Below are 24,434 nucleotides of genomic sequence, written 5' to 3'. Positions count from 1 at the left end.
GTGCGGGGGTGAGGGGACCTTTGTGTCACACGCCCAGTCAGAGCTGGGGTCTGGTGCACCCCCAGGCGGGTTGTCAGGGGCTCCTTCAGGGCCTGAGGCTCAGCTGCCCATCTCCCCTGGGCCCACCTGACCAGCCTGCAGCCCGGGGCGGGCTCTGCACGACGAGGCTGGCACAGGCAGGGTCACGCTTACCTGTCTCTGGGCGGCGGCCCCAAGGTGGACCTGACAGAACTTCACGGCCTGCTCCAGGGCAGCCTCCTCGTCCACCTGAGCAAGGAGATGCCCAAGGTCAGAGGGCAGGGGCCTCGGAGGCCAGCCTTCCCCCGGCCCCTGGTGTTTGAGGACAGCTCCCAGGGTGAGCCCTCCCACTGCTGCTCCCCCCAGGACCCCAGCCCTGTCTCCCAGGCCCATCTGCCAGGGGCACCGCTCTGGGCCCAGATGGCCAAGCCACGTTCATGTCTGTGGCTGTGCTATTTCATCCTCGGGGGCTGAGGCTGGCAGACTCTGAGCCAGAACCTGCCCCTCATGGGGGCGATGAGGCCGGAGAGACCTGGGGGTCGCCCGGGATGAGCAGCAGACAGGGCATGAGGGAGACAGCCAGCCTGGCGTGGCGAAAGGGCCCGCCCTCACCAGCAGGGAATGCAGGGCTTTTTTTCTAGTTTATCAGCAACAAAAAAAGTTACTGCTGGGTGCTTGTGAGGTGGTGATAAGACAGACACACTCACAAGCTGCAGTGCAAATTAACACAAGTTAAAAGGAAAACAGTGTATCAAGATGGTCACCCTGTATGAACCAGTCACAGTGCAGGGTTCTTCCTGTGGAAAGAACCTATTTTTCTCTAGATAGAGAAAAAAACGTGTGCCTAATGGAGTTTTTTTTAAAAGAAACAGAATAAGAAGGGCTCCTCCACTGCAGCCCCCTACTCGGGGGCCCCGACTCCCTGTGCCAGACTTGACGAGATTTCTGCAAAGCGGCTTCCTTTCCTTTATGGGTGAATATATACATTTAAAAGCATGTTGTTTTCCTTTTGCTTTTTGGTATCTGTTTCCCCAGCTTTACTAACGTTTAGTTGACAAATAAAATTGTAACATATCTGAACCTATCTCGTGCTCACAGTAGAAAACCTCAGAGGTGACCAGGAATGACTCTGAAAGCCCACCCTGGGGGGCCTGGCCGTGATCATGCTTGGGAACAGAGCCGCCAGGCCCGCCCCAAGGCCACCCACCTGCCTGATGAGCATGTAGCTCTCGGACATGATCCTCTCGATGCGGCCCAGGTCATAGGCCACGCCCTTCTGGCCCTGCTGCCACACTCGGTAGGCGTCCAGCAGGAGGGTCTTGCCGGACTCTGTGTCCTCCAGGAGCTTCCTCTTGCGGCTAGGCCGTGGAGGTGCCTCCTCGGGGTGGCTGCCTGTCCTGGGTCCAGGGGTGGCGGCCGGGGCAGCGGCGGCGGCTGGTGGGGCCGGTGTGGGCGGGCTGGGCTGCTGCCGGGCGCTGATGCTCAGCTCCTCCAGGGACAGCTCGGCTGGCCGGCTCTCGGGGCCCCAGTCTCTTGGGGGGCGGCCTGGCTGCAGGGGTGGCGCCCGCTCCGAGTCTGAGCCACGGGTGGCGGCCTCCCCCGTGTCCATGGGCTCTGTGGGGCCTGCCCGGGGGCTCTCATTGTCCTTGCGCTCCCCGCCCTGGTCTGCACCATCTCCTGCATCCACAGCCACAGGCCGGTGGTTGTGGGGGCCTGCTTTGCCCCCTGGCTCGGCCCCTGGCCCTGAGCCATCAGCCAGAGGAGGCTTCTTGGGGTGCGGGAGGCCTTCCTGGCCACCCTCAGGACTGGCCTTGTGGGAGACGTCGGTGGTCATCCTGGCTCCAGGGAAGCCACAGGCCTTGGGCCCTGGGCGTTCTGACCCCTGTGAGGAAACCAATGGTAAGACTCAGTGTGTCTGGTGTATCTGCCACAAGAAAGCACCCTTGGGCGCCAGGTTTGCCCACCCACCGAGGCCACTCAGGCTCTGCCCATCTGCCCGCTGGCCAGGGCTGGGCCTGGAGAGCTGCCTGGGAAGGCCCTCCCGACTCTGAAGCTCCGGCCTTGACGGGGGCTGATGAGGCCTTGGAGATGGCTCTGCTCTTGAGGACCAGCTGGCCCTCGCCAAATGGCTTCTCTATGTGTGGGCGCCTCGCGGGGAAGTGACCTGCCAGGGCCACCAAGCGTGCTCACTGCAGAGCCGAGTCCACCCTGAGCCCCTGCACCAGGGCCCAGCCAGTTCTGCTGGGCAGCGGGGCATTGTAGCCAGATGGCCCTGGCTCCCAGCGGCCCCGCCTGCTAGGCTGGTGACCAGCCTCCGGGCCCTCAGGGTACCCAGCTGTGACGAGGGACCGTGTGTGCACCAGCTCCTGGGGGCTGGCAGGTGAGGGTGCGGGGCCACTGGCTTTGCCATCTGCTCCACTGTGAGAGCTGCTGTCTCCTGAGCTGGTCCTGCCGGGCGGGGCTGCCTCAGGAGCCTCACCACCTTCCTCACCAACCACGAGCTCACTTTAGCCAAGCGCGTCAGTGCCTCACACGAGGTGATTGCGAGGTCATCTTTGAACTGACCTTCCCACCTGGGGAGGCAGGTGAGTACTGCCCACAGGTGGGGGTGTGGGGACCTGCCCAGGGTGGGCGGGGTGTACCTCCGAGAGCTCACTCAGTGTGTCCTCCAGCACCTTCACAGTGAGGATGAAGGCCCGCTGAGCCAGGACCTGGCGGTCGGCATCTCGCAGATACTTCCTGCAGGCATGCGGGGGTGGCCAGAGCATCAGAGCTGGATGGCGGCCCGTGCCCCTCCGAGTCCCACCCGCCTGGGGTCTGCTCCCCAGAAGTGTTCCCCGAGCCTCCTCCTCCTCGCCCAGCACTGTGTCCTGGGCCCCCCTGAGCTGGGCTGTGACCCCAGGGGCGGGGCGGGGCAGGCCAGGCTCAGTGAGCTTGGGGGCCCCCGGCTTCTCTCCCACAAGCCCATCTCCAGGGAGCTTCAGGCCCCTGCTGAAGCCCCCACCCTAGCCCCTGGCACGGCACAGGTGAGTGAGACAGCGGAGAGGTGAGGCATGGTGCTGGCAGCAGGAGGCCTTGCAGTCGGGCCACTCCACGTCTGAACTGTGTCTCTCCTGGGACCCCCCTCCCCCCAACCACTGCAAGTGGCGGCTATCCCTCAGTCCTATCTGTCCCAAGAGGTCTCTGGTTACCTCTGAAGCCCAGGCCCCCTGTGGCTCAGCCCACTATTACTGGCCTTCACCTGGGGACCCTGGCTGTCATTCGGACACCTGTTGTCCCCACGAGCTGACAGCATCCCCAGGCGCCCCGAGCTGGGGGAAGCAGAAGGGCTAGCTTGTCCAGAGTCTCAGTGGGGAAACCAAACCCAGTGGGGAGAGCCCGTGCTTGCCCCGGGGAGTCTGGGGCAGGGGCGCTGGTGTTTGGTTTCCAGACAGCGGGACAGAGAGGGCCTTGAGGAGAAGGACTGGGCTGGGCTCCCTGCTCGTGTAGACACCCCAGGCAGACGGGGCCGAGCGGCTCCAGGCAGTACGTGCTTGTGCTCTGAGCCACGGCAGTGTCAGCCGCCGCCGCAGGGCTGACCGCACGCTGGACTGGGCCGGCCGGCCGGGCGGCTGCACTCACTTGCCCTGGTCCGGGGTCCGCTGCAGCATGGAGGAGACCTTCAGCAGGGTGCTGTGGTCCCGGAGCTGGGCCAGCACCTTGAGCAGCAGCACAATGGAGCGGTTCATGTGCCAGGCAAAGCTGCCCGGCCGGTCGATCTCGTCCACGGGGATCCGCCAGATGCCCTGCGGGATGGACGCGGCGGGCATGAGAGGAGGGCCGCTGCGACCAGAGCCTGCCCTGGGGCCCAAGGGGACGGGAGTACGGCCCCCCACCTGCTTCCTCCCACAGATGAGGGGCAAGGACGTGTGCATAGTTCTGCCCTCCTCTTCTGAAAGGCTGCACGGCCTCCGTTTACTTGATCGGCTCCCACGGGAAGCAAACGGGTTGCGCCTGGTCAAATGGCAGGACTGGGAGAAGCCGGGGCCTACGTGTCTCCTGCACAGGTGCTGACTTAGCGTGGGACCTGTTCCTAGAGGGAAACTCTAGGAACTCGTGAGGCCGAGGGTCAAAAGGTGCCGCCATACCACGGCAGCTGTGCTGGCCAGACAGGCCCAGGCCTGGGCCCCACCCACGGCTCTCCCTCCTGCAGTGGCCAGAGACTCGCAGGCCTGCCGAAAATGACCAGCAGCTCCCAGGATGCCGGGTTCCCTCAACACACCTTTGCCAGCACTTTGCTCTGGCTGGGATCCCCTCCCCACTTCCCCCCTGGCTAACTCCACTGACTGACGGCTGAGCGGGGGCAGGACTGGCTCTGGGGAGCCCCACTGCCATCTCCCCCCTGGCCATGCTTAGCCCACCGCTGCACCCGGCACCCTGCCTATCACCAGCCCCAAGGTCTGGTTCCCTGAGGTGCCCCCCCCACCAGCATGGGGTCTGACACCCGCTCAGACCCAGTCAAGGTGAGGTGAAGCCCAGGTTGGCTGAGGGAGAGAATGACAAGTGAACAGAAGCTCACACCACTGAGCCATATCTCCGGGGCAGGTTCCCAGATGGGTCCCTGCAGCTGACCCCTGGAGAAACTCCTGCCCAGGAAGGACAGAGCCGTGAGCGCCGCCGCCTCTCCAACGTGCGGCCCACGGCAGGGTGTCCAGGCAGAGCCCCTCTCAGGGCCCTATTCCCGTGGGAGCTGGAGGATGGTCCACGGCACCCTCCCTGCTCCAGCAGCCCTGGGAAGGAAGCCAGAGCCCCTCCAGGCCTGAGCCATTTGGGCAAGAGAGGAGCTTGAGGGCTTCCCTGGTGGTGCAGTGGTTAAGAATCTGCTGCCAATGCAGGGGACACGGGTTCGAGCCCTGGTCCAGGAAGATCCCACATGCTGCGGAGCAACTAAGCCCGTGCGCCACAACTACTGAGCCTGCGCTCTAGAGCCCATGCTCCGCAACAAGAGAAGCCACTGCAACGAGAAGCCCATGCGCTACAACGAATAGTAGCCCCAGCTCGCCGCAACTAGAGAAAGCCCGTGCACAGCAACAAAGACCCATCGCGGCCAATAAATAAATAAATGTATAAAAAAAAGAAAAAAAAGAGAGGAGCTTGAAACCCTCAGGGCTGAGTCCCGGCAGCCTGCACGCCTGGTCCCCGGGCTCACAGTGGACACGGAGGGCCCGCCCGGGCAGGCTGGGCCCCCGTCCAGACAAAACCAGGGGCCCGAGGCCACCCTCTCCTGTGGCACTAACACCAATGCTGCATCTCCTACTGGGCGGGCGTGGCTTCTGCAGCAGTTCGGGGAAAGCTGCCACTGGAGAGGACGAGGGACAGCCAGAGTGGCCCAGGCACCCCGCCCCCAGGTGTGATGGCAGTGGCCAGGAGGGTGCCAGGCCCAGCAGTATAAGACCAAGGAAGGGCCCGCCCCACCAAGGCACTTCAGACATCACCGTGGTCCCCACCACAGCCTGCAAGGGGCGGTGACACAAGGCATCTACCTGGTTTTTTTTTCCCCCTGGGGTGAGGGTGCCAAAACGAGCCGAGGCACACGCTGAGAAACGCCTTGGAGGGCACCGTGTCCCTCCCTTCCCCTGCCACAGTGGGCTAGCCTCCCGCCACTGCCAGCCCACTGGGAATTGCCAGGCAATGCCTCAAGGAAGACAATTTCCGGGTGACACTGAGAGGGGTCTGCCTGCCACCTGCCCTGTCACACGGAGGCAGTACCCGCTGCCCGGCTCACCCTCTGGGACTGCTCTCCCCGCCCGGCACTGACGGTCTGGTGCATCACGATCACGGACGTTTCCAGGCAGACAGCTGGCTGAACCTGCTTGCTGTGTAGGTGGGAAGCCTGGGCCAGCAAGGGGCAGCCCGCCCACAGCCACACTGCTGGACAGCAGCCAGCCCGGAGGCATGGGGCCCCTCCCGCCTCAGCCACTGACTCAGCCTGCTGAGCAGCCCCTCCTCGGGCAGCCAGGACACAGCCACCAGGACAGGTCCAGTTTGCATCCCTTCACACAAGAGTTCAGCAGCAGAGGCCCCCATGCACTCACCCAGAGGGCACGTGTGCAGGCCCCAGGGAGGGCAGGGAGCGCACTGGGACCGAGAAGAATGGGGGCAGCAGTGCGTGAGAGGAAGACTGGCTGCGCTGGGGGGCCTGAAGGACAGCCCAAAGCAGGATCCCAGTGAGCAGGAGCCACGCAGCAGGCAGCCCACAAGGAGAGTCCGGGACAGGGTGCCTCGAGGGAGGGAGGCAGCTCTGGTGCCAGGCGGGGCTGGGGGGCCACGACTCAGGCTTCTTCCTCACTGTGCCCTCCCCCAGACTCCCCTCTCCCAGGCGGCAGGCACTCCATCCTGGCAGGGATGCCGCCTGCTTGGAGAGCCACGGGTGGTGCAGGGGGCGCAGCGGCAGCCTCAGAGCACTCAGAAATGCCAGGACTGTGCTCAGAGCTCACCCGTGTGCCAAAAGGCTCATCTGGAGTGTCCCAGCCGACCCTGCAGCCCATCAGAACGGCTCTGGGCTCCTGGCTGCCAGATGAGGTCACCGAGACAGACTGCAACCACCTGAATAATGCATGGAGCCCCAGACTCTGGGCTGAGTGCTTAATACCAGTTACCAAACCCTCCATGCAGCCCCCAAAGCCGGGCATCCTCCTACTGCTCTTGAGGAAACCAAGCTGCAGCAGCTGAGCCCCACAGCGGGGCAGGCCAGGGGTCCTGGGAGCTGGGGTGGGTTGCCCTACTTGGGGACTCTTAAAGACGTCCCCGAGGGAGCTGACGCTGGGTCAGTGGCATGGTGGGGTACCATCGAACGTGCCATCCACTTACAAGGGGGGCTGTGAAGCAAGGCGAGGCCAGAGCCTGGGCAGAAGGGCCATGAGGTTTTGGCCTCTGGTCACCGCAGCCTCGACAGGTGGTGCCCCAGGGAAGGGACGGACAGCAGATGGCCCCACTGGCATGGAGCACTGCTCCTGGCTGCCAGGCCAAGGGCGTGCTCAGGCCCATGGCTCACGCTGTCTCCAGCACATTGTGGTCTTAGGACAGCTTCTTCCTGGAGGGGCAGGGGCTCCTTTCCCCCCAGATTCATGATTGGCCGGCCAGTCCACACCTCCCTAACTGCCTCAGTGTGGGCCAGAAGGAGCGCCGGCTCCCTGCACCCCAGGAGGGCTGCCGGCACAGCCTCTTCATCCAACCCGGGGCCAACTCTGAGCCTGGCAGACGGAGGGCAGAGATCCAGACACAGTTCTGGTTCGCACGGCAAACCCAACCACCCTCTGCTGGGCCACCACTCGGGCCATTCTCCACGGCATACTTCAGGGTCGTTCCAGGGCTCCCGGCCCCATGTGTCACCTTCACGGACCCCACCTTTCAGTCAAGGCTCCTCCACTCCAAGGGCCCAGGCAAAGGCTCCCCAGGAAAACAAGGGGCCGGGAAATGCCAGGGCAGGAAAGAAGGCCGAGAGAGGCACGGCCCAGTCGGGCTCCACTCCATCCGAGCCACACTCAGCCCCGGTGCCAGGCTTGTCTGGGAGGGGATGAGGCTCAGGCCATGGGGGCTGGGCGGAGACTCGGATTCGTGCTATGCCCACACCAGCAAGGACAGTCCGTGTGTGTAATCAACCCCGCCCAAGGCTGCCCAGTGACGCTGGGGTGGGACCAGGACACAGGGGCCAGACCCCTTTGTCCCCCACTCTCTGCGCCCTCCCTGAAGGCTCACAAGAAGTCAGCAATATGACCTGTGACTTACAGACGTAGAAGTGGGGGTGCAGAGAATTAGACAGTGACACCAAGTCACTTCAGTCTTCAGCCGGGGCCTTGGAAGCCCTGCCCTCAGAGGGACGGGGGAGCCAGCGCCCTCCCCAGCACCCTGAGGGCCCCAGAGCCTTTGTGAGCAAGTCCCTGCGGCCCTGTTGTGGGAGTCTTCCCGGAATCCTGGGCTCCTCCCGCTGTCCCCTGCTGCCCCACCCATGGGACTCAGATGTGGCCCCTTCCCCACTGTGCTGCCACCGGGGTCGTGCCCAGCCGGGGCACCAGGTGTGGCTCAAACAGAAGGACAGAGGAGAAAGTAACGACAGCTAGGAGCACCCAGAAAGGCCGAGAAGGAGCTGCGCCTAGGAGCCTCACGTAGGAAGAGAGGAGAGAAAGGCGATAGGGGACCCACAGCAGGCCAGAGGGCGGGAAGAGGTAGAAGCAGGTGGCTGGGCAGGCAACCCAGAAGGGCCTGTGTCTGCTTGGTGCCTTCCCAGGCCCAGCCTGAGCAAGGGCTGCCACAGGGTGGTGTCAAGGGCCGACCTAGCTCTCGTGGGCAGCAGCCAGTCCTGAATCCTGTCGCGCGGCCCCCCCAGACTCTGAGCTGCCACCGGTGGGCAGGCAGGAGGGGCTGAGCCTCTCTTGCTTCCTGGCCCCTCCATGCCCTGAATAGAGCTGGCCTTCTGGGGGGCCACCAGGCAGGCCTGCACACCCTCCACAAAAGGAATGTTCCCGGTCAAAACCACAGACCCTGGTCCCAAGTCCCCACAACCTTGGTGCAGCTCTCGGGCGGCTCTGAGGGAGTTGCCAGCGCTGCATCTGAGCCAAGGCCTGGTCAAGCTGGGGGGGTCTGCGCCCCAGATGGAGCCCCCGCAGGTGCTAGGGAGGCCCCTGGGTCCCCCAGGGCAGCTCAGCCTGGCAAGTGCACAGAAAGCCAAGTGCATCCCAGGGACTGGGGGGTCACACGGATGGGTCAGGCACACCCCCAAAGGGGTCCATGCTGGTGGGATAGGCAGACACAGATGGCTGCCATCCAGGGCGAGGGGACAGACGAGAGACTGGAATAAGAAAAAAGGAGCTAAGAGAGCAAGAACTTTGGGGAGGGGGTTGTACAGGAAAAGCCAGGGAGGAAGCCAGAAAGGAGCAGGAACCGGAGGAAGAGGGAGGGGAGCCCCTGCCAAGTGAGGGGAGATGGGCAGCCCCCTAGAGTCGACCTTGTGACCCAAGTGTCCTGAGCAGAAGGTACAGAGGAGCGTGAGTTCTTTCACCTTAATTTTTAACTCAGTAATGGAGCACGCGTATTTTCCTGCACCATCAAAAACTTCCCATCACTTAAAAGGACCCCAGTGCGTCACCCTGCAGGTGTACCCTAACTCGCTCGGTCCCCTCCTGGGTGACATTTGGGGTGGAGTCTTCAGGATCATTAGGAAGAACGTCGGCTGAACAGCCTTCCCCACAGAGCTTTTCTCCCTCTGCTCGGGCTGGACCCCTCCCCACAGAGGGGACAATGGTGGGCATGCAGCAGCGGGTGCTGTCCTGGAGGCCGTGCCTGAGCTCCTGATCTAAGATGCGGAGAGCGTCCCACCTGCCCAGGCCCTCCCAGCCCCCACCTGTCCCACGCCCACAGCATGACAGGTGAGCAAGGCCTCCCCACGGCCGCTCAGCCCAACATCCCTGTTCACAGAGAACACGATGCTGTGAGCACCCCAGGGAGAGCCCGCCTCCCGGGCAGAGGGATTCCTGCAGCCCACCCCCTTGGCATGGGTGCAGCAGTGACTCAGCGCTCCGAGCAGGCGAGGCCAGGAGAGCCTGCTGGCATCCCACTCCGAGGAGCAGTGGGCTGGGGGCTGTAGGAGCAGGAGGGTGAGAGGGAGCCCCTCAGCAAGAAGGGGTGTCAGGGTAGGAGCTTAGGAGTCTTTTTTCCCAGAGAAGCATAAAAACTTTGTTTCCAGGACAGCTTCGGTGCCGCAGCCCAACCCTGAGCCGAGCAAAGAAAGCGTCGGTATCTTGACTGTGAGGCCTTGAGGTCAAGAGCAGCCCTGGGGAGAATACCGGCGCCCTCCACAGGCTTGGGGAGACACCTGTTACCTGTAAGCCCACGCAAACCTCCCAAGCAGCGAGACCACTCAGAGAAGGGTGGAGAGGGCAGGGCTGCATCTGGTGCCCATGAGTCCCTGGGGCCGACAGTACTCACAGGGCACCTTCCCAGCTTCTCCCACACATGACCCCACTTACACCTCCCCCGGAGAGACTAGTTCCAGGGCACACAGCCAACAGGGAGATGAGCTGGCAGCAGAACTCAGCCTACCCAGCTCTTCCCGCTCCGCCCTGCCTGCCCCCAAGTAGGGTGAACATCACAGACAGGCAGGCCAGCACGGCATCACCTCTCCCACCGCCGGCCCAGATGGCTCCATCACCTCCAGGAACTGCCCTGGTGGAGTCCTGAGGCCTTTGGGGCCAGGACTGCGTTTCCAGGTTGCCAGCTCCCCATCTTCCTGATGCCCTGCAGAGCTAAGGGCCCTGCACCTCCCACAGCAATCGGAGCCACCATCCTGCTCCAGGCCTTCGGTTAAGGGCGCGCCAGGGGCGGGCGAGGTTGAACACGCCTGGGGGCAGGAAGCCCTGCAGCCTCCTCTGCAAAACCATCAGAGCCACCTCTCTGGCCGCAGGGTTGCACAGAGGCCGCCAGGGGCGCCTTGGCCCTGCCCCCAGGAGCCGTCCAAGCTGGGCTGCGAAGGGAAAGGGATTCCCCGCGCCATCCACAGGTAACGAGTCCCCAGCGCAGGCAAGGGCTGGGGAAGCCTACAATTTGCCTGCGGCCGGTGCCCGCCCGTTTCCAGCCTCTTCTGCCAAATAAGATGTCGCACACGGGATCCCCAGAACTGCCAGGCCGTCCGTCCCCTCCCCCTCCGGGGAGAAGCAGAAATGACAAACAACTAAGAGCGCGGAGGCAGCCCACCCGGCAACTCCGCCGGGCCCCCCTCGCCTCCGCGCCGAGCCCCTCCGCCCCCTCCCGCCCACTCTGCGGCGGGGCAGGGTCCCGGCCCAGCCCGGGGCTTGGAGTAGGCCAGGCGCTCGCCAAGCCCCGGCACCATCTTCCCACCCCCGCACGGCAGCTATTTATAGCCGGGGAAGCACGGCGCGGGGTGCCGCTGCCCACCCGCCGGCCGGCTCACCATCCCCGGTAGTGGCCCGCGCAGCTCCCGGTCCGCGCCGCCCGCCGCGAAGTTGCTGGGTCGGCGAGCTAGCGGCTTTCGCTTTCGCGGGGCGGGCGCAGCGCACACCCCCGCGCGCCCACTTGCGTCCCCGGCGGGTCGGCTGGGCTCGCCCCAGGCTCGCGGGCGGGCTTCTCCCCCGGGTCCCCCCGCCCCGGTCCGCCCGCCGCCCACCTGGCGCTGTGCGGGGACCCGGACGGGACAGGGGGCGCCGCGACCCCGCCGCCTGCCGACTTCCTCTGCCGCGGCGCCCGGGAAACCGCGGCCCGCGGGCTTCCTGCTGCGCCGGGCGGGCCGGGGGCCAGGCGGGGGGCGGCCGCGTGAGCCGGCCCGGAGGACTGAGCCAAAGCTCGGGAGAGCGCAGAGCCTGCGGGCAGAGGGGAGACACTGTCGCGGCCCGGCCCCCGCCCCCCGCCCCGGGCAAGTTCCTACCCGCCGGCTCCGCCGTGGCATCTGTGCAGGGAGCTAGGGCGGGCGCCGGGCCATGGCGCGGAGGCTCGCTCGCTCGCTGGCTCGGAGGGCCGGGGCGGGGCGGCGGGGCCGGACGGGGCGCGGGCGCTCGCTCGCTGTTCGGCCTGGAAGCGGGCCCAGCGGCACGGCTGACTTTGCCGGCAAACACTCGCGGGTTCCGGGCCGGGCCGCTGAGGGTACGGGGGGCACAGCCCTCACCGCGGGAGGCTGTGGGACCTGGCATCCCAGGCCGAGCCGGGTAGGGGCGGCCAGGAGTGCGGAAGGCAGGGCGACAGGGGCCAGCAACGCGCTGGGCTGGGGCTGTCCTCGCCCTGTACGGGGCAGCTCTGTGCGCGGGGCCGCTGGAGTTGTGCCCCGAGGGCCCGGTGCAGGGCAGAGGAGTGGGTGAGTGGGCGATGTCCTTGCTGACCCAGTGGGGCAGTGGGAGCTGGAGTGAAGCCTCTCCCAGGCCCATCCTCAGCGGGGAGGGCAGGACAGGGGCATCATGGCATCCCCTAGGGGGCTTTCCAGCTGGGAGGGGGCTCATTTTCCAGTTGGCTGTGAGGCCCCAAGAGCAGAAGACACTGCGGGGAGGGGTGGGGCTGGGCAGAAGCCAGGCAGGCTCAGGAGCCCCTCAGCCTCGGCATGTGGCAGCCCTGCAGAGGCCTGCGGGTGCCAGGAGCGGGACTGTGCCCCTTCTGAAAGGAGTGGGCTCAGAGGGACGCCCCCGGCACCCACAGCCCCAGCGAGCACACAGCACCTTCCTCTCTGGCTTCCTGTGGAGCCGGCCGCCCTGGAATTATCCACCAGCTCCTGGTTGCTTCTCCTAACCCAGCTGAGGACAGGCCGAGCAAAGGCGCAGCCCCCCGGCCAGGCACCAGCCTCCCCGCCATCCCTCCCCCACCTCAGCACCACGAGGGCCCGGCTCTTTCCTCCCTCCCCAAACACCCAGATGCCTCAGATCCACCAGGTCCCTATCCTGGTGACACTTGTCCTGGTGACATCTCCCCAAGCCAGATAGTTTCCACCTGTCCTGCCCCGGCTGGCTCCTGCCCACCAGCTTTCCCAGGCTTGCCACGTGCCCCCAGTCCAATCGGCCCAAGGCCAACCTTCGGCCAGGGGGCTGTGCACTCCCTGCCTGCCCTCCCTCCGGGGGGCGCAGAGGCAGTGGCTCACACTCCCTGGAGGATCAGGACTCTCTGTCTGGCCCTGGGCTCCCAGAGGCCACACAGCTGCAGGGAGACAGGCCACCTTGAGGCTATGCCCACTGGGCTGGGTCTCAGGCGAGGAGTGCTCCCGCCGCACGTCCTCAAGTCACAACAGCTGTTCACTGTCCACACTCATGTCGTCATGACACCCACACGTGGGGACAGGTTCAGAGTCACACAGCAGGAAGTCTAGTATGGCTGAGAGCCATCCCCAGGCCTGGCCGGCTCCAGAAGAGGTGGGGACACTCCCCCCAGCTGTCCCCAGGGCTAGAGCAGACATGGGACGCTCATGCCCTGCACAGGTCGAGTCAGACCCAGGGAGGCTGAAGATGTGTGTGGGCATCACATCTGGGCCAGAAAGAAACGGTGTGTGTGGAACGGGTAGTTCTCTGGAAACAGGCCCCTGTGTGCAGGAGGCCTCCCACACAGCTTGGAAGCAGCGGGTGGGGGCAGCCCGGGGCTCAGGGTCTTGCTGTCACAGCAGGAGGGAGGCCATGGTGGGCGAGGGGAGCTCAGGGGCTCTGGGGAGATGCCCCGGGCAAATGCTGGCACCTGAGGGCTCCACCTCCTTGGCCTGCTCCAGCACCACACGGCACCCTGCACCCCAGCCCTCTCCAGAGCCCCAAGAGATGGGCATCACCGTCTCTAGCTGCCAGGCCGCAGAACAAGGAAGTGGGGACCACCCTCCCTGACCCCCCAGGGGGAAACACTTCTGTGCACATGGGGATCCCCCCCGGGGCTTCATGCAACAGCACTGTGATAGCTGTGGGACTGGTGGGCCTGAGAACTTCTGGGGCCTGAGAAAACCTTGTGCCCCACCTGGCACTTGTCAGCACCCTATGCAGGTCCTAATCGCCCACAAAGCACTTGGACGTGCAGGACACAGGCCTCTGACTACTGCCCTGGAGAAACAGCTGCTCCCCACCTCAGGGCCACCCTGAGGGCCTAAGAGGGTGGGAGCTCCTGCACCACTATGCCACCCTCGGGGCCACCCTGACCTTGCTCCCCCACGGCCAGCAGGAGCCCCTGTGAGCAGGGAGGGGCTGGTCTAACCTGTGAGCTGGCTGTTCGGGGTTAATCCTGGCGGGGGGGGCAGGTGTCCCTGGCCACCTTGCCTGGGTGCTGAAGGGTGTGCTCCAGCCTGCCCCGGAGTCACCCTTGTCACTGGCCTAGTCACAGCGAGCGCCCCAGGACTGCCTGAGCCTGGCAGGCTCCTGGGAGGAGGACTGATGCAGAGGGGGGTGCACGGCCCTGGGCTGAAGACAGGCCCAGCACCTGAGAAGCCCCTTGACCTCAGGGCAGGATGAGCCCCACGCTATCAGGGTGCCCCGCTGCCTCTCCAAGGGACACCTAACCTTAATCCCCCAGAGCAAACTTCAACAATCGATCATAAGAAGAAAACAAACATCTGAGGACATCACCTGATCCCCACGGGGGCTTTGCCTGACAGACCCCTCTCCCCACTCTAGCCCCAGGACCTGTGGGTGACCAAGAAGACAAGGAAGATGGTGGCAAGGGCAAGAGGTAATTGGCCCTGAGAGCCACCTTCCCCTGCCTTGGACCTTACTCGTTGACCTCTTCCAGATGGCGGACTGGGGGCCAGCAGGAGAAAGAGGTGGGCAGGGCTGAGCTGGGGAAGGAAACGGCCCACACACAGGCCCCTTCCTGCCCTCGGCTCAGAGCCCAGGCCTTCCCCACATGGCCCTCACCCCGGGCAGCCTCACTGCCTACAGGACCCTGTCTTTCTTCTCTTCAGCCCTAAGGGAGAGGTTCTGGTCCAGCCCCGGTCAAGGGCCAGCCCTGGGAAGTCCTGACCTTCACATCCCCAGCCACCATCCACCCAGTACCCCTGGGCGGCCAGCGGGCAGGTAGGCAGGCCGGGGCTGCACCCGTGTCCACGCTGGGAAGTCGGGCGGCCAGCTTTCCTCTTGCGGCCCCCACCTGACTATCCCCGTTCATTCTCTGCTCTGCCACCATCTCTTAGGTGAAGCACTTGCACACCCGTCGGGGCTGCAGAGGGGGAGCTGTGAGCCCGGGAGCCCAGGGATGGCCGCCAAAGCCAGAAGGAGCCAGAGAAGGTGAGACTGGACAACTCCAGCCTTGTCTGTGTGAGTAGTCCCTGGCCTGAAGGTGGTCCAGACTGTCTCAAGGCGTCCGTGTTGAGTGAGGAGCAGCAGAGGACAAACAGTAGCCTTGGGGTAGAGGCTGTCATCCCTATGCAAGTGGAAAGGAAGACTCCAAGGCCAAGAGGCGTGTGGTGGACCGGGGAGTGGAAGCCAGACTAACGGACCAACGTGTGCAAGAGCCCAGGCCTGCACCCGGGGCGGCATGCAGAGCGTGTGGCGGGCCTGCTCACACCTCTCTGGCCACCTTCCTCTCAGCGGGCAGCATAGCCCCCTCGAGTGGCCACACCCTCCCTGGAACCACGCACCTGTGCTTTGCGTCACACGCCCCAGGCCTGCACCCCCAGCAGAGGTGGCTCCTGGCCCTGCAAAGCCAAGACCCAGACCTAGAGCTAGCTGCTGGCCAAAGTGCCACCGGCTGCGCTGCCCACGGGACCACGTGGCCCAGTGGCCTCTCACGGCCATCCTTCTCAAGACCTGACCCAACGCAGACCTGCAGGCTGCTCCTGGTTCCTTTCCACCAGCCGTTACCCCAGCCCCCACCTTGACCTAACCCCAGTCTTCCCCAGGCTAAGTCCAACACTGCCTTTTAGGTAGCAAGACTGCTTCTTAGAGTTAACAGTCCAAATTCTCAGCACTGGAGCTTTGAGCTGCCAGCTGGTCTGGAGGTGCAGGCCTCCCCGCTATGGGATGCTGGCTCTGTGTGTCGTGTGCCTGAGCAATCTCTCTGCCGGTAGCGTGCCAGCCTCACAGGCCCACGGCAGCCAGCTTCCTCTCCTTTCCCTGACAGCTGAGAAAGCAGCTCGCCTTCCACCCCGGGCACACAGACCCCAGCTGCAGCCCCATCTCATTCTCACTAGAGCCTCTGGCGCTCAAAAGCGGCTCAGACTATGCTCTGCAGCTGCAAAGTATCGCTGATGTCACTGAGTCCAGCTGTTTTGCCTGTTTGACCCATGAGTGAGGACACAGGTGGGGAACAAGGACCTGCCCAGGGAAACAAAGAGGGCCGGGCGCAAGGACCCTTGTCCCTCGGTCCGGGGCAGCATCCACCTCAGCAGACAGCTGTGCCCATGCCACGCTCAGCTCTGCGGGGATGAGCACACGAGTATGCATGCACCTCCACAGTGCCTGACCTGCAGGGCCTGCCCAAGGCCCCAGTCACCATGGGGCGGAGCCAGGGTCTCGGTCATGGATGCCAGGGCTGTTGTGCGCAGGCACTGACACAGCCGTGGCCCATGTCAGCTTGGCTGACCTGGCAATTCCAGCCCAGCTGGGGGCTCAGGAACGGAGCTGGCCTCAGAGGGAGAGAAACAAGGTTGGGGTGGGGGACAGAGCAGCTTCAGGAAGAAGAGGCAGGCCTGTGGGCTGGATGCTGTTGGACAGGGATCTCCCCACATGGCGGCAGGGGTGGGGGTGGCTGGGACGATCAGGGACAGCCAGTGGGACCACGTGGAGGGCAAGGGGTGCCTAGTGTGTGCAGTGGGGCTGCACGTGGCCTCATGGAGAGAGGGACTGTCAGGGGTCTGGGGAATGGGCAGCGAGGAGAAGAGACACCAGCAGGCTTTGATGCCTCTCGGGGTGATCTGGGACTTGGCATGTGTTTGATGGGGCCCAAGAGAGCCTCCTCAGAGCAAGAGGGCGCTAACACTTGGCTCCTTTGAGCCCGCCCCACGTCAGGGTTGGAAATGAGAGCTACCGTCCAGGCTTCTAGAATAGCCCAGTCTTTGGAGGGCTGCTGAGCTGCTTCCGTTTCATCTCAGGAGGGGAGCCCGCATCCTAGAAAAGCCATGTCTGATGTGCACATGGAGAAAACTAGGACAACCCATCCACCATCTGACCCCTGGCTCCTAATGAGTGGCCTTTATGGACACGGGGGCATCTGTGCTGAGTAAGTGGAGCCAGGTTCAGGCCACAAGTGGTGGCAGTAGCCGTGGCCTGTGCCAGGTGTCTTCCCTGGATGACCAGCACAGGATCCTCATGCAGGGAGGGGCTGAGCTGAAGGGGTGGCGGGGGTCAGGCACTGACCACAGACAAAGCCGACATCCCAGGCAGAGCTGGTGCCTCCACTGGCGTTCAGGTCCCAAGCAGGCTTACAACCCGCCACCTCCCCCAAACCCTTCACACTCGTGTAGAACATCAGAAGGGGAACAAACTCGTCCAGGCGTGTCCTGCAGAGCAGGGCTCTGTCCCCAACCTGAGGGGTGCCCCGAACCAGAAGAACAAATGTGAGATGTTACAAGCGCAGCATTCCTCCCCTCTCTAGGGCGCCGTGCAGCCTCTGCTGTGGCCTGGGGGCCTCCCACTGAGCTGTGAGGAACAAGGACGAGGACCGGCCCCTGGGAGCAGGGCCCCCACACCTGCCGGACGCTCGTGCTGGCAGGTGGCGGAACTTGCAGAGGCCTGAGTTCACGACCCAAGCCAAGCAGCGTCGCAGCACATATCCAATCACTCTCTGGCTAGAGTGCACCCTCCCCCGGACGTACCTCTGGATGACCATGGACGTGGGCAGCCCTGGGGACAGCCAGCCCTGCCCTCTCCAGCACCACCTGCCCCACCCAGTGCCGACCCTCATGTGCCATTTGGCCTCTCTCTGTTCCCTCTCCTGGACCACCTTCTCCCTGGTCTGTCCGGCCACCTTGCCCCCTTCCCCTTGCTGTAGCTGGCCGACCCCCTCTCCTGCACCCTCGGCACACGCAGGGTGCCGGGTGCACTGCTCACACCCGGCCCCGAGGAAAGGGGGCTGAGGCAGGGGCTCCCGCAGGTCGAGCCCTCCCTCCGAGAGCTCGCTGCGCCCGAGCACCACCATCTCCTCCTCTTGGGTTTCCCGTGGTGCCCCTGCTGCAGGGCCGGCTTCATTGCCCACCCAAGAGGGGCCTGGAGCCCAGGGTTCCCCACCCCTCCTCTGAGTAGGGCCAGGCGGGTCCCTCTCTGGAAATAAAGCCCAGCACTGAGCCGCTGGGGCTGGGGCGGCCTCCCCTGCAGCCCGGAGCGGGCCCTTGCTCGTCTGTCCTAAGCAAATTTGCCAGTGTCCCCACATGGGGAGCTGCGGGGTGGGTGTGACAGGACGTTATCTGAGAGTCAGTGCCACCCTGGCGAGGGGCTGGGCTTCCTGGGGAAGCTCCACCTGCTTTGGCATACCCTAATTTTAGACTTCTTATACCTAATTAGAGATCAACGTTTCAAAATTTGTTTTTAATCAACCAAATTCCTGCACATCCTTCCGAACTGGCCCCGAGCCACCTCGCCTCCTTCCCACACGGACCCCAGTGAGCCTGTGTGCTCTTTTCCACGAAGTCCCTTCCCCCAGCTGCCTCCTCCTCCTTCCGGGGCCTTCCTGGACCCTCTCCTGGACACAGTGGCCCCGGGGCACATGTGGTAATGGTCTCCCGTGATCCTCGATAACCCCGTGAGGTGGGTCTGGTCAGCCCCAGTTTACAGATGAAGAAACTGAGTCTTACCAATACTGAGCAGCTCGCCCAAAGCCACCAGCTATGGGTGGGGCCAGGCATGGTGCAGGGCCTGAGGCTGGCCAGGAGCAGAATTGAGGGTGAGGGCGTGGGCGGCCTTTGAGTGGCCTCACCCTGGCCTGTGAGGGAGTACATGCTCTGCCCCCAGAGGCACGTGGTGGTCACAGCCCATCACCATGGAAACCAGGCCGGGGCCCCTGGAGCCCTCAGCTCTGGTTTGGATTTCAAACCCAATGCCGCTTTCTCAGAAGCAACTTGGTCAAACTTTCCAAATAGGAAAAGTGGAAGGAAAAAGAGAGAGAGAGAAATTCCCAGACTGAAGCCACCCCAGAAAGACGGCCTGGGCCCTGAGCTGGGGAAGCCCTGTCTGGGTGGGCAGTGTGGTGGCAGGGCAGAGACCCCGTAGCCTCCCCAGGGCTCATGCCCCTCCTCTGGGGAGCAGGCGGTGGTGGTGCAGCCGAAGCAGGTGGGCCCGGCCCTTCCTGTCTCTGCGGGAGCAGCTGCCCTTTTGTGTTTCCCAGTGGGGTGTGTGAGAAAGGGCTCTTTTGGAAAAAGGGTTGGAAAACCACTGACCTCATCCAGCTGGCCTGCCTTTGGAGATGGGGAAACTGAGGTCAGGGTCGGGACCAGGAAGTCAAAAGCAGGGCTAAACCACGAAGGTAGGGCAGCATGGCTACGCCCAGAGCAGGCGCACCGGAAGATCTGTGGGTCGGGCCCCATGTGGACGGGGCGCTGGGGCATCCACACTCCAGCCCCCTGCAGCAGCCCCGGCTCCACGCCATGGGGGTGCCGCCCAGCCCTGTGCTCGGGCTCCTGGGCCAGCGCCCATCGCCACAGGAAGGCCGTCCTCCCTTGGGGCTTCCACTCCAGCTCAGGATGACTCTGAGCTACCCAGGGCACACCTGGGAAGCCCGCAAGGAAGGGGAGGTGAATGAGCAGCAGCCACAGGCACGGTGCCCTGAGGGGATGGGGGACAGGCAAAGGCCACCAGATACACTCTGCCCTCCCCTATGCCCCCACCCATTGCCAGACCCCTTAGGGACCCTCAGCTGCGCTCCACCCTGCCCCTCCCACCCCCAGAACCCTCTGTGGGGGGGATGCTCCTGCCCACTGCTTTCACTGTCGAGACAGGTGTTTGGAGACGTGATGGCAAGGCAGTCACGCACTCTGGCAGGGGTGGGCCCGGAATGGCCACGTCCTGATGGCACCAGGCTGCTCCCTGGGGCCCAGTGTGTGGCTTGTGGCCATCTTGACACTGTTGGGACCACAGGGCTCTCGAGTGCCAAGCGCTGGACGTTTACATCCCCCATCTCACAAATGAGGAGGTTGGGTCTGTGCAGTCACAGGGCACCTGACTCGGTCAGAGGTGCGCCGGCCCACGGGGGCGGCCCCCCGGCAAAAGCAGCAAGCCTTGGCTCAGCCTCAGCCCCCACACTCCCTGGCTCTGTGGCTCAGGGCTTGTGGTCTTCAGAGTCCCTCCTGCTGGGCTGGGGTGGGGCCAGCTAATCAGGGCCAGGCAAGCAGGATGATGCCCAGGGCGGAGGTGGGCTTGAACCTCCACTCCTGCCGGGCTGGGCGCAGGCTGGGTGGGGAGGGCGGTGGGCAGGAGGTGAGAAGCATCCGAGCTCTGCTCCCTGCGGGCTGCGCGATGCTGGGCCTCAGTTTGCTCACCGTGAGATGGGAATCATGGGGCCGCAGGGAGGAGGAAATGTCTGCTGTCCCCGAGCTCCTCTGTGCCCCATGGAAGCAAGCCCTGTGGCCTCCCTTCCATGGCAGAGGCCTGCTCCCTGACATTGTTTCCCACCTCAGCCCAGGGGCCAGGCCACAGCCACTGCCCTCCCACAGGCCGGGAGCCACAGGGAGGGCCTGCATCCGGAGTGAGCCCCAGCACTCCATGGGCCAAGAGGACTAAGCAGAGACTGGCATAGCCAAGCATCCTCCTTCCCAAAGGACAGGTTCCTGCAGTGACTCTGCCACAGCCAAGGCCTCAGGGAGCCCCCTTCCTCCTGGCCCTGCCCCGCTGGGTCCTGCTCCTGCGGCCTCAGGAAACACAGCCCTCCCTCGGCCCTCTCCCACGGCTCCCTGCGGCTCCCTGCCATCCGTGGTCTGAGCCGCTGCCTGCCCTGCTCCACTTTCCAAACCCTCAAGAGGGCCCTGGGCCTCCTCCGGAAGCTGCCCCCCTGCCGCCCTCCAGACGGCGCCTGCCTGGGGCAGTGTCCCAGGGGGATGAAGCTGAGCCTGATACGTGCCTGCCTCAGAAAGACTCAGCGGAGACACTGATTCCAGGAGCAAGCCTCTGAGAAATAACTTGCAGTGGGAAAAGCAGTGCACACTGGAAAATGTTCTTCTCTCAGGAATGTTGCACAGCAAGCTCCTGACCATTCTGGATGCGGATACAAACACTGCTGTCCCGGGGCTGGCCAGAAACTCTGGGGTGGAGGCTGCCCGCAGGATGTGGGACCCGGGGCAAGTCCCGTGCCCCACTGGGGGACCATCATGGTGGGGTGCCGCCTTCTGCCAGGGCATCCTGGCATGGCCACAGCAGTGAGCCCACACCTGGACACAGAAACTGTCCCCAAGGGCCTGGCAAAAATGCACGTGGGGGCAGCCCGACCAGAGGCTGATTATGTCTGATTGGTTTTTAAAGTCTAGCTGTGAATGGGGGTGGCTTGGCTCGGGCAGGGATTTATGACCGCTGTGGTCCTGTCAGGGTGGGGCCGGGGCATCCTACAGAAGGGAAGGCCTTGGGCACCTGCTCCAGGCTGAACCGGGCCCAGTGGGCTGGAGGCTGTGAAGTCCCATGAAGCTTGCAGAGCCGAGGACACGGGAAGGAAGGAGAGCTCAGAGTGATGCTAAGAAGTCACAAGCTTGCTAACCGTCTAAAGACTCTTAAAAACTGGGCCTTTTCCCTTGGAGAACTTGAAGTGATTCTTTTGTTTACTTTGCTTTTGCAACCGGCCCATCAATCAACTCAATAAAGCTAAAAATAGCGCCACAGCAGCAATTCCTACTACAGCCCAGTGTTCGATTTCCTTAATTTAAACTTTTCCCTTCTTTTCTGTTCTCTAATTCCCACTGACGTGACTGGGTGTCCTTTACCCTGACGTCAGGACGGTGTTGTGCACGGCCTCAGTGATCTCAGCGAGGATGGGGCAGGCGGTGACCTGCCACGGTCCTCCTCCATCGAGAGTGGGGACAGGAACAGAGGACCGGGAGGGGTGTCCACTGGTGACAAGGAATCCCAGTTTCTTCTGGGAATCAGTCGACACCAGCACGTGGAACTGAACCATCCTCAGGTAAATGGTAGGACGATGAACTGTGGGCCTGCAGGGGCGCCCTGTGTCCCACTCGCCCACGCAGACCCAGGGCCCACCCCTGGGCCCACCTCCACCTGCGCCCTCACACTCTCTGTCCCTATGGCCCTGCCTGTCACCCTGTCGGTCCAGGAAGGTGCGCTGGGCCCGTCCTTGCCTGTCTCTGGGGTCCGTCCACTGGCTGTGTTCCCATGGCCCTGACTTGTTTCAGAATGTCTGGATCCCATCTCAGGCGCCCACTTGCAGTGTGGCTGGGCCTCAGTTTCCTCCTTTGTAAGGCAGGGACGATGGCACGACCAACACCTTGTGGGTTCTAAGGATGCAACGCGCTGCTGTGAGCGGTGATGCGTTGCTGTGAGTGGTGGCCGCCCAGAGGAGTGGAGGCCAGCAGCGCACCTGGCCCTGTCCCAGCCCGGCCGCTCCAGCACGCCTGCGTCAGCTGGTGTCACGTCTGCCCCCTGCCAGCCCCTCTGCCCTGCGAGGACCTGGCCCGTCCCTGCGGGCACGGGGTCACCCCACGGCTCCCACTGCTCTGTGGTGCAGGCACCCCCACGCCACCTCCTCTGCCTCTCTCGACCTCCTGCTCACCCTCAGGTTACGGGCTCTGACCTCCAAGAGTGGTGGGGCTTTATTCAGGCCTGAGGGTCTCAAAAAGCATGTGTGCAAAAGTGATGGCAAACCCACTGCGAGCTCTGGGCTCCCCCAGCTGTTGTTCACCTAGTCGCCTCCCCCAGAGACCTGGTGCCCCTCAAGAGTGGGCCTCACTCATGGCATGATGGAAGGTAATCAAGGGCCGTGCACAGAGTGCTTCGCCACCAGGAGGTCTCAGAGAAAGGGAGGGGCGAGGGTCCTCCCCCCCATCCCAGGAGGGGGCAGAGGCGCAGGATACAAGCTGCCACACTCACCTCCACCACACTCACCTCCCCGACACCCACACTCTCTAGAGCCCAGATGTGGCTGCTGAACTCCGAATGGCACAGCTGCTAAGGGAGCAGGCCTTGGAGTGGGACCCACCTGGATTTAAATCCCAGCCTGGCCACTTGTTAGCTGTGTGACCTTGGGCTACTCCCTGGGCCCTGCACCTCATTCAAAGGGGGTATAACAGAACCAGCCTTCCCAGGGCCCTGGCCGCTGTCACGGCTGCTGGCAGCTACTGTGCAGAGGCCCACTTGACATTCTCTCCCAGGACCCACAGCAGCCAAGGCAGCCAGGGAGGGGCTGTGAACAGGGCCCGGAAACAGGGCCACAAGCTCAGCTGTCCAGCCTGGTGGACAGAGACTAGAAAAGGGCTTTTGGTTTTAACAGCCTAAAATGCCCACTGGTATCAACCTCCCCTTCTGTACACGGGGACAATAACAGTGCCTGAGCACCACAGACGTGCTGTGGGGACCAGAGTGAGCGCCTGTAAATGGCGCCAGTCCTGCCATTGCCCCCCCGTCCAAGACCGGGCCAGACCAGGCACAGATGCTCTGGCCTCCCTCTGTCGCTGTGCTGTGCCTCGGGAGCCCCAGCAGGTGGGCCTGGGGGTCTACACAGAGAGGTGGCCGGGCCCAGCCAGCCAGTCGCTTGAGGCCATGTCCACATGGCCCCGCTGCCCAGGGGAGGCCCTGGTCTACACCGTGGCCACTACTGACCCCGGCCCCCCATCAACCTGGCACGCGGCCTCACCTCCCAGGGCAGGGCTAGATGGCCGTGCCCCCTGCCCAGGCCACCATCCTGCTTATCGCCAAATGGGCCAATCCCAGTGTGAAGCCAGCGCTGGCCTTCCGCCCTTCCTCCTCACAGGCACTGCCGGCTGCCACCCGCGGCTTCAGCACCAGAGAGCACAAGGTCCACATCCCTCCTCCGGCCTAGACTGGCTGTGGGACCTCGGCCAAGGCACCTCACCTACTGGCGCCTCTGTGAAACGGGACTAATAATCCAGCCACTGCGTGGGTTGGCCTGTGGCCCCTGGATCTTGCTGTCAACCGGCCCAGGGCCTGGCACGAGCTGGTCTAACACCCAGGCGACACTCGCCTCGAGGTGTGGGCAGAGGGACGAGCCGAGGTGGAAGGTGATCGGGTCCACAGCCAGGCCCGAGTGGAGGGAAGGTGACGTGGGCGGGACCAACTTCGGAAAAGCTGTCGGTCTGCTGTCAGGCGGGCGCTTCCTCTCCTGGCTGTCTTGGCCCCGGCCCAAGCGGGCGGGCAGACTCCACACTGGAGAAGCCATGCCGGGGCACCCGCAGGCCGGAATGCCCCACAGGGACACGCCGCGTGGCTTGTTTACTGCCAGGAGGCAGCACAAAGCCCCGCTGCCAGGGGCGGGTGCGTATAATTAACTGGGTGGAGACCAACACCTCTTCCCTGGGTTGAGCCTCCAAAGGCCCTGAACTTGAGGCTGGCGTCCGGGGGCGGTACCACTGGCTCAGTCAATGGGTGTATGCAAGTGAGGCAGGGGCTGCCCACGGGCCCACCCGGCGCTGAGCTGGAAGGGCGGGGGAAGAGGGGCCGAGTCAGGCCCCGCAACAGGAGGTGGCTGTCCCAGGCACAGACCCCAGGGCCTGGCCGGGGCTGGGCGCCCCCTCGCTAGGGGCTGCTGCTTCCTAGCTGACCTCGTCCCAGGGACCTCTAGAGGGCGGGAGGGATTCACATTTACCAGGCACACCCGCCTGCCGGGCACTGTGCTGGGGGTGCATCAGGGGGCAATGGCAATGCTGTTCTAGATGAGGCCCCCACCTAGGGATGCCCAGGCGCACTGAGCTCTAGAGGCCAGGCCCTGCCCAGCACCATGGGCTCTCTCCCTGGGGGAAGGGTGCTGGCTGAGGCCTGACCTACACAGTGGGCCATACCTGGGGCTGGGCAATAGCTGGGGCTCAGAGGCCCCTGGCC

At 64.1% G+C, this 24,434-nt stretch overlaps 1 protein-coding gene and 1 long non-coding RNA gene across 3 annotated transcripts in view; one reads left to right on the top strand and one right to left on the bottom strand.

Moving 5' to 3' along the window:
- CABIN1 (calcineurin binding protein 1) overlaps positions 1 to 24,434 on the bottom strand; it is a 97,983-nt gene that overhangs the window by 8,147 nt on the left and 65,402 nt on the right. Inside the window, 4 exon segments of the mRNA XM_030836249.2 lie at positions 193 to 267; positions 1,226 to 1,900; positions 2,661 to 2,757; positions 3,640 to 3,803. Of these exon segments, the coding sequence (XP_030692109.2) occupies positions 193 to 267; positions 1,226 to 1,900; positions 2,661 to 2,757; positions 3,640 to 3,803 (1,011 nt within the window).
- LOC115841889 (uncharacterized) lies at positions 10,126 to 21,265 on the top strand. 2 transcript variants are annotated; one of them, XR_009566474.2, is made up of 5 exons: positions 10,126 to 10,552; positions 14,130 to 14,184; positions 14,417 to 14,528; positions 14,645 to 14,738; positions 17,047 to 21,265. It is a non-coding gene; the product is annotated as an uncharacterized lncRNA (long non-coding RNA). The 2 variants fall into 2 exon arrangements; XR_009566475.2 differs by having other exon boundaries at positions 14,130 to 14,275.

Source organism: Globicephala melas, chromosome 13, assembly GCF_963455315.2.
Source record: "Globicephala melas chromosome 13, mGloMel1.2, whole genome shotgun sequence".
In the NCBI taxonomy this organism is placed as follows: domain Eukaryota; kingdom Metazoa; phylum Chordata; class Mammalia; order Artiodactyla; family Delphinidae; genus Globicephala; species Globicephala melas.
Note: the sequence above shows the minus strand (reverse complement) of the source record. Positions and strands in the feature narration are given on the sequence as shown.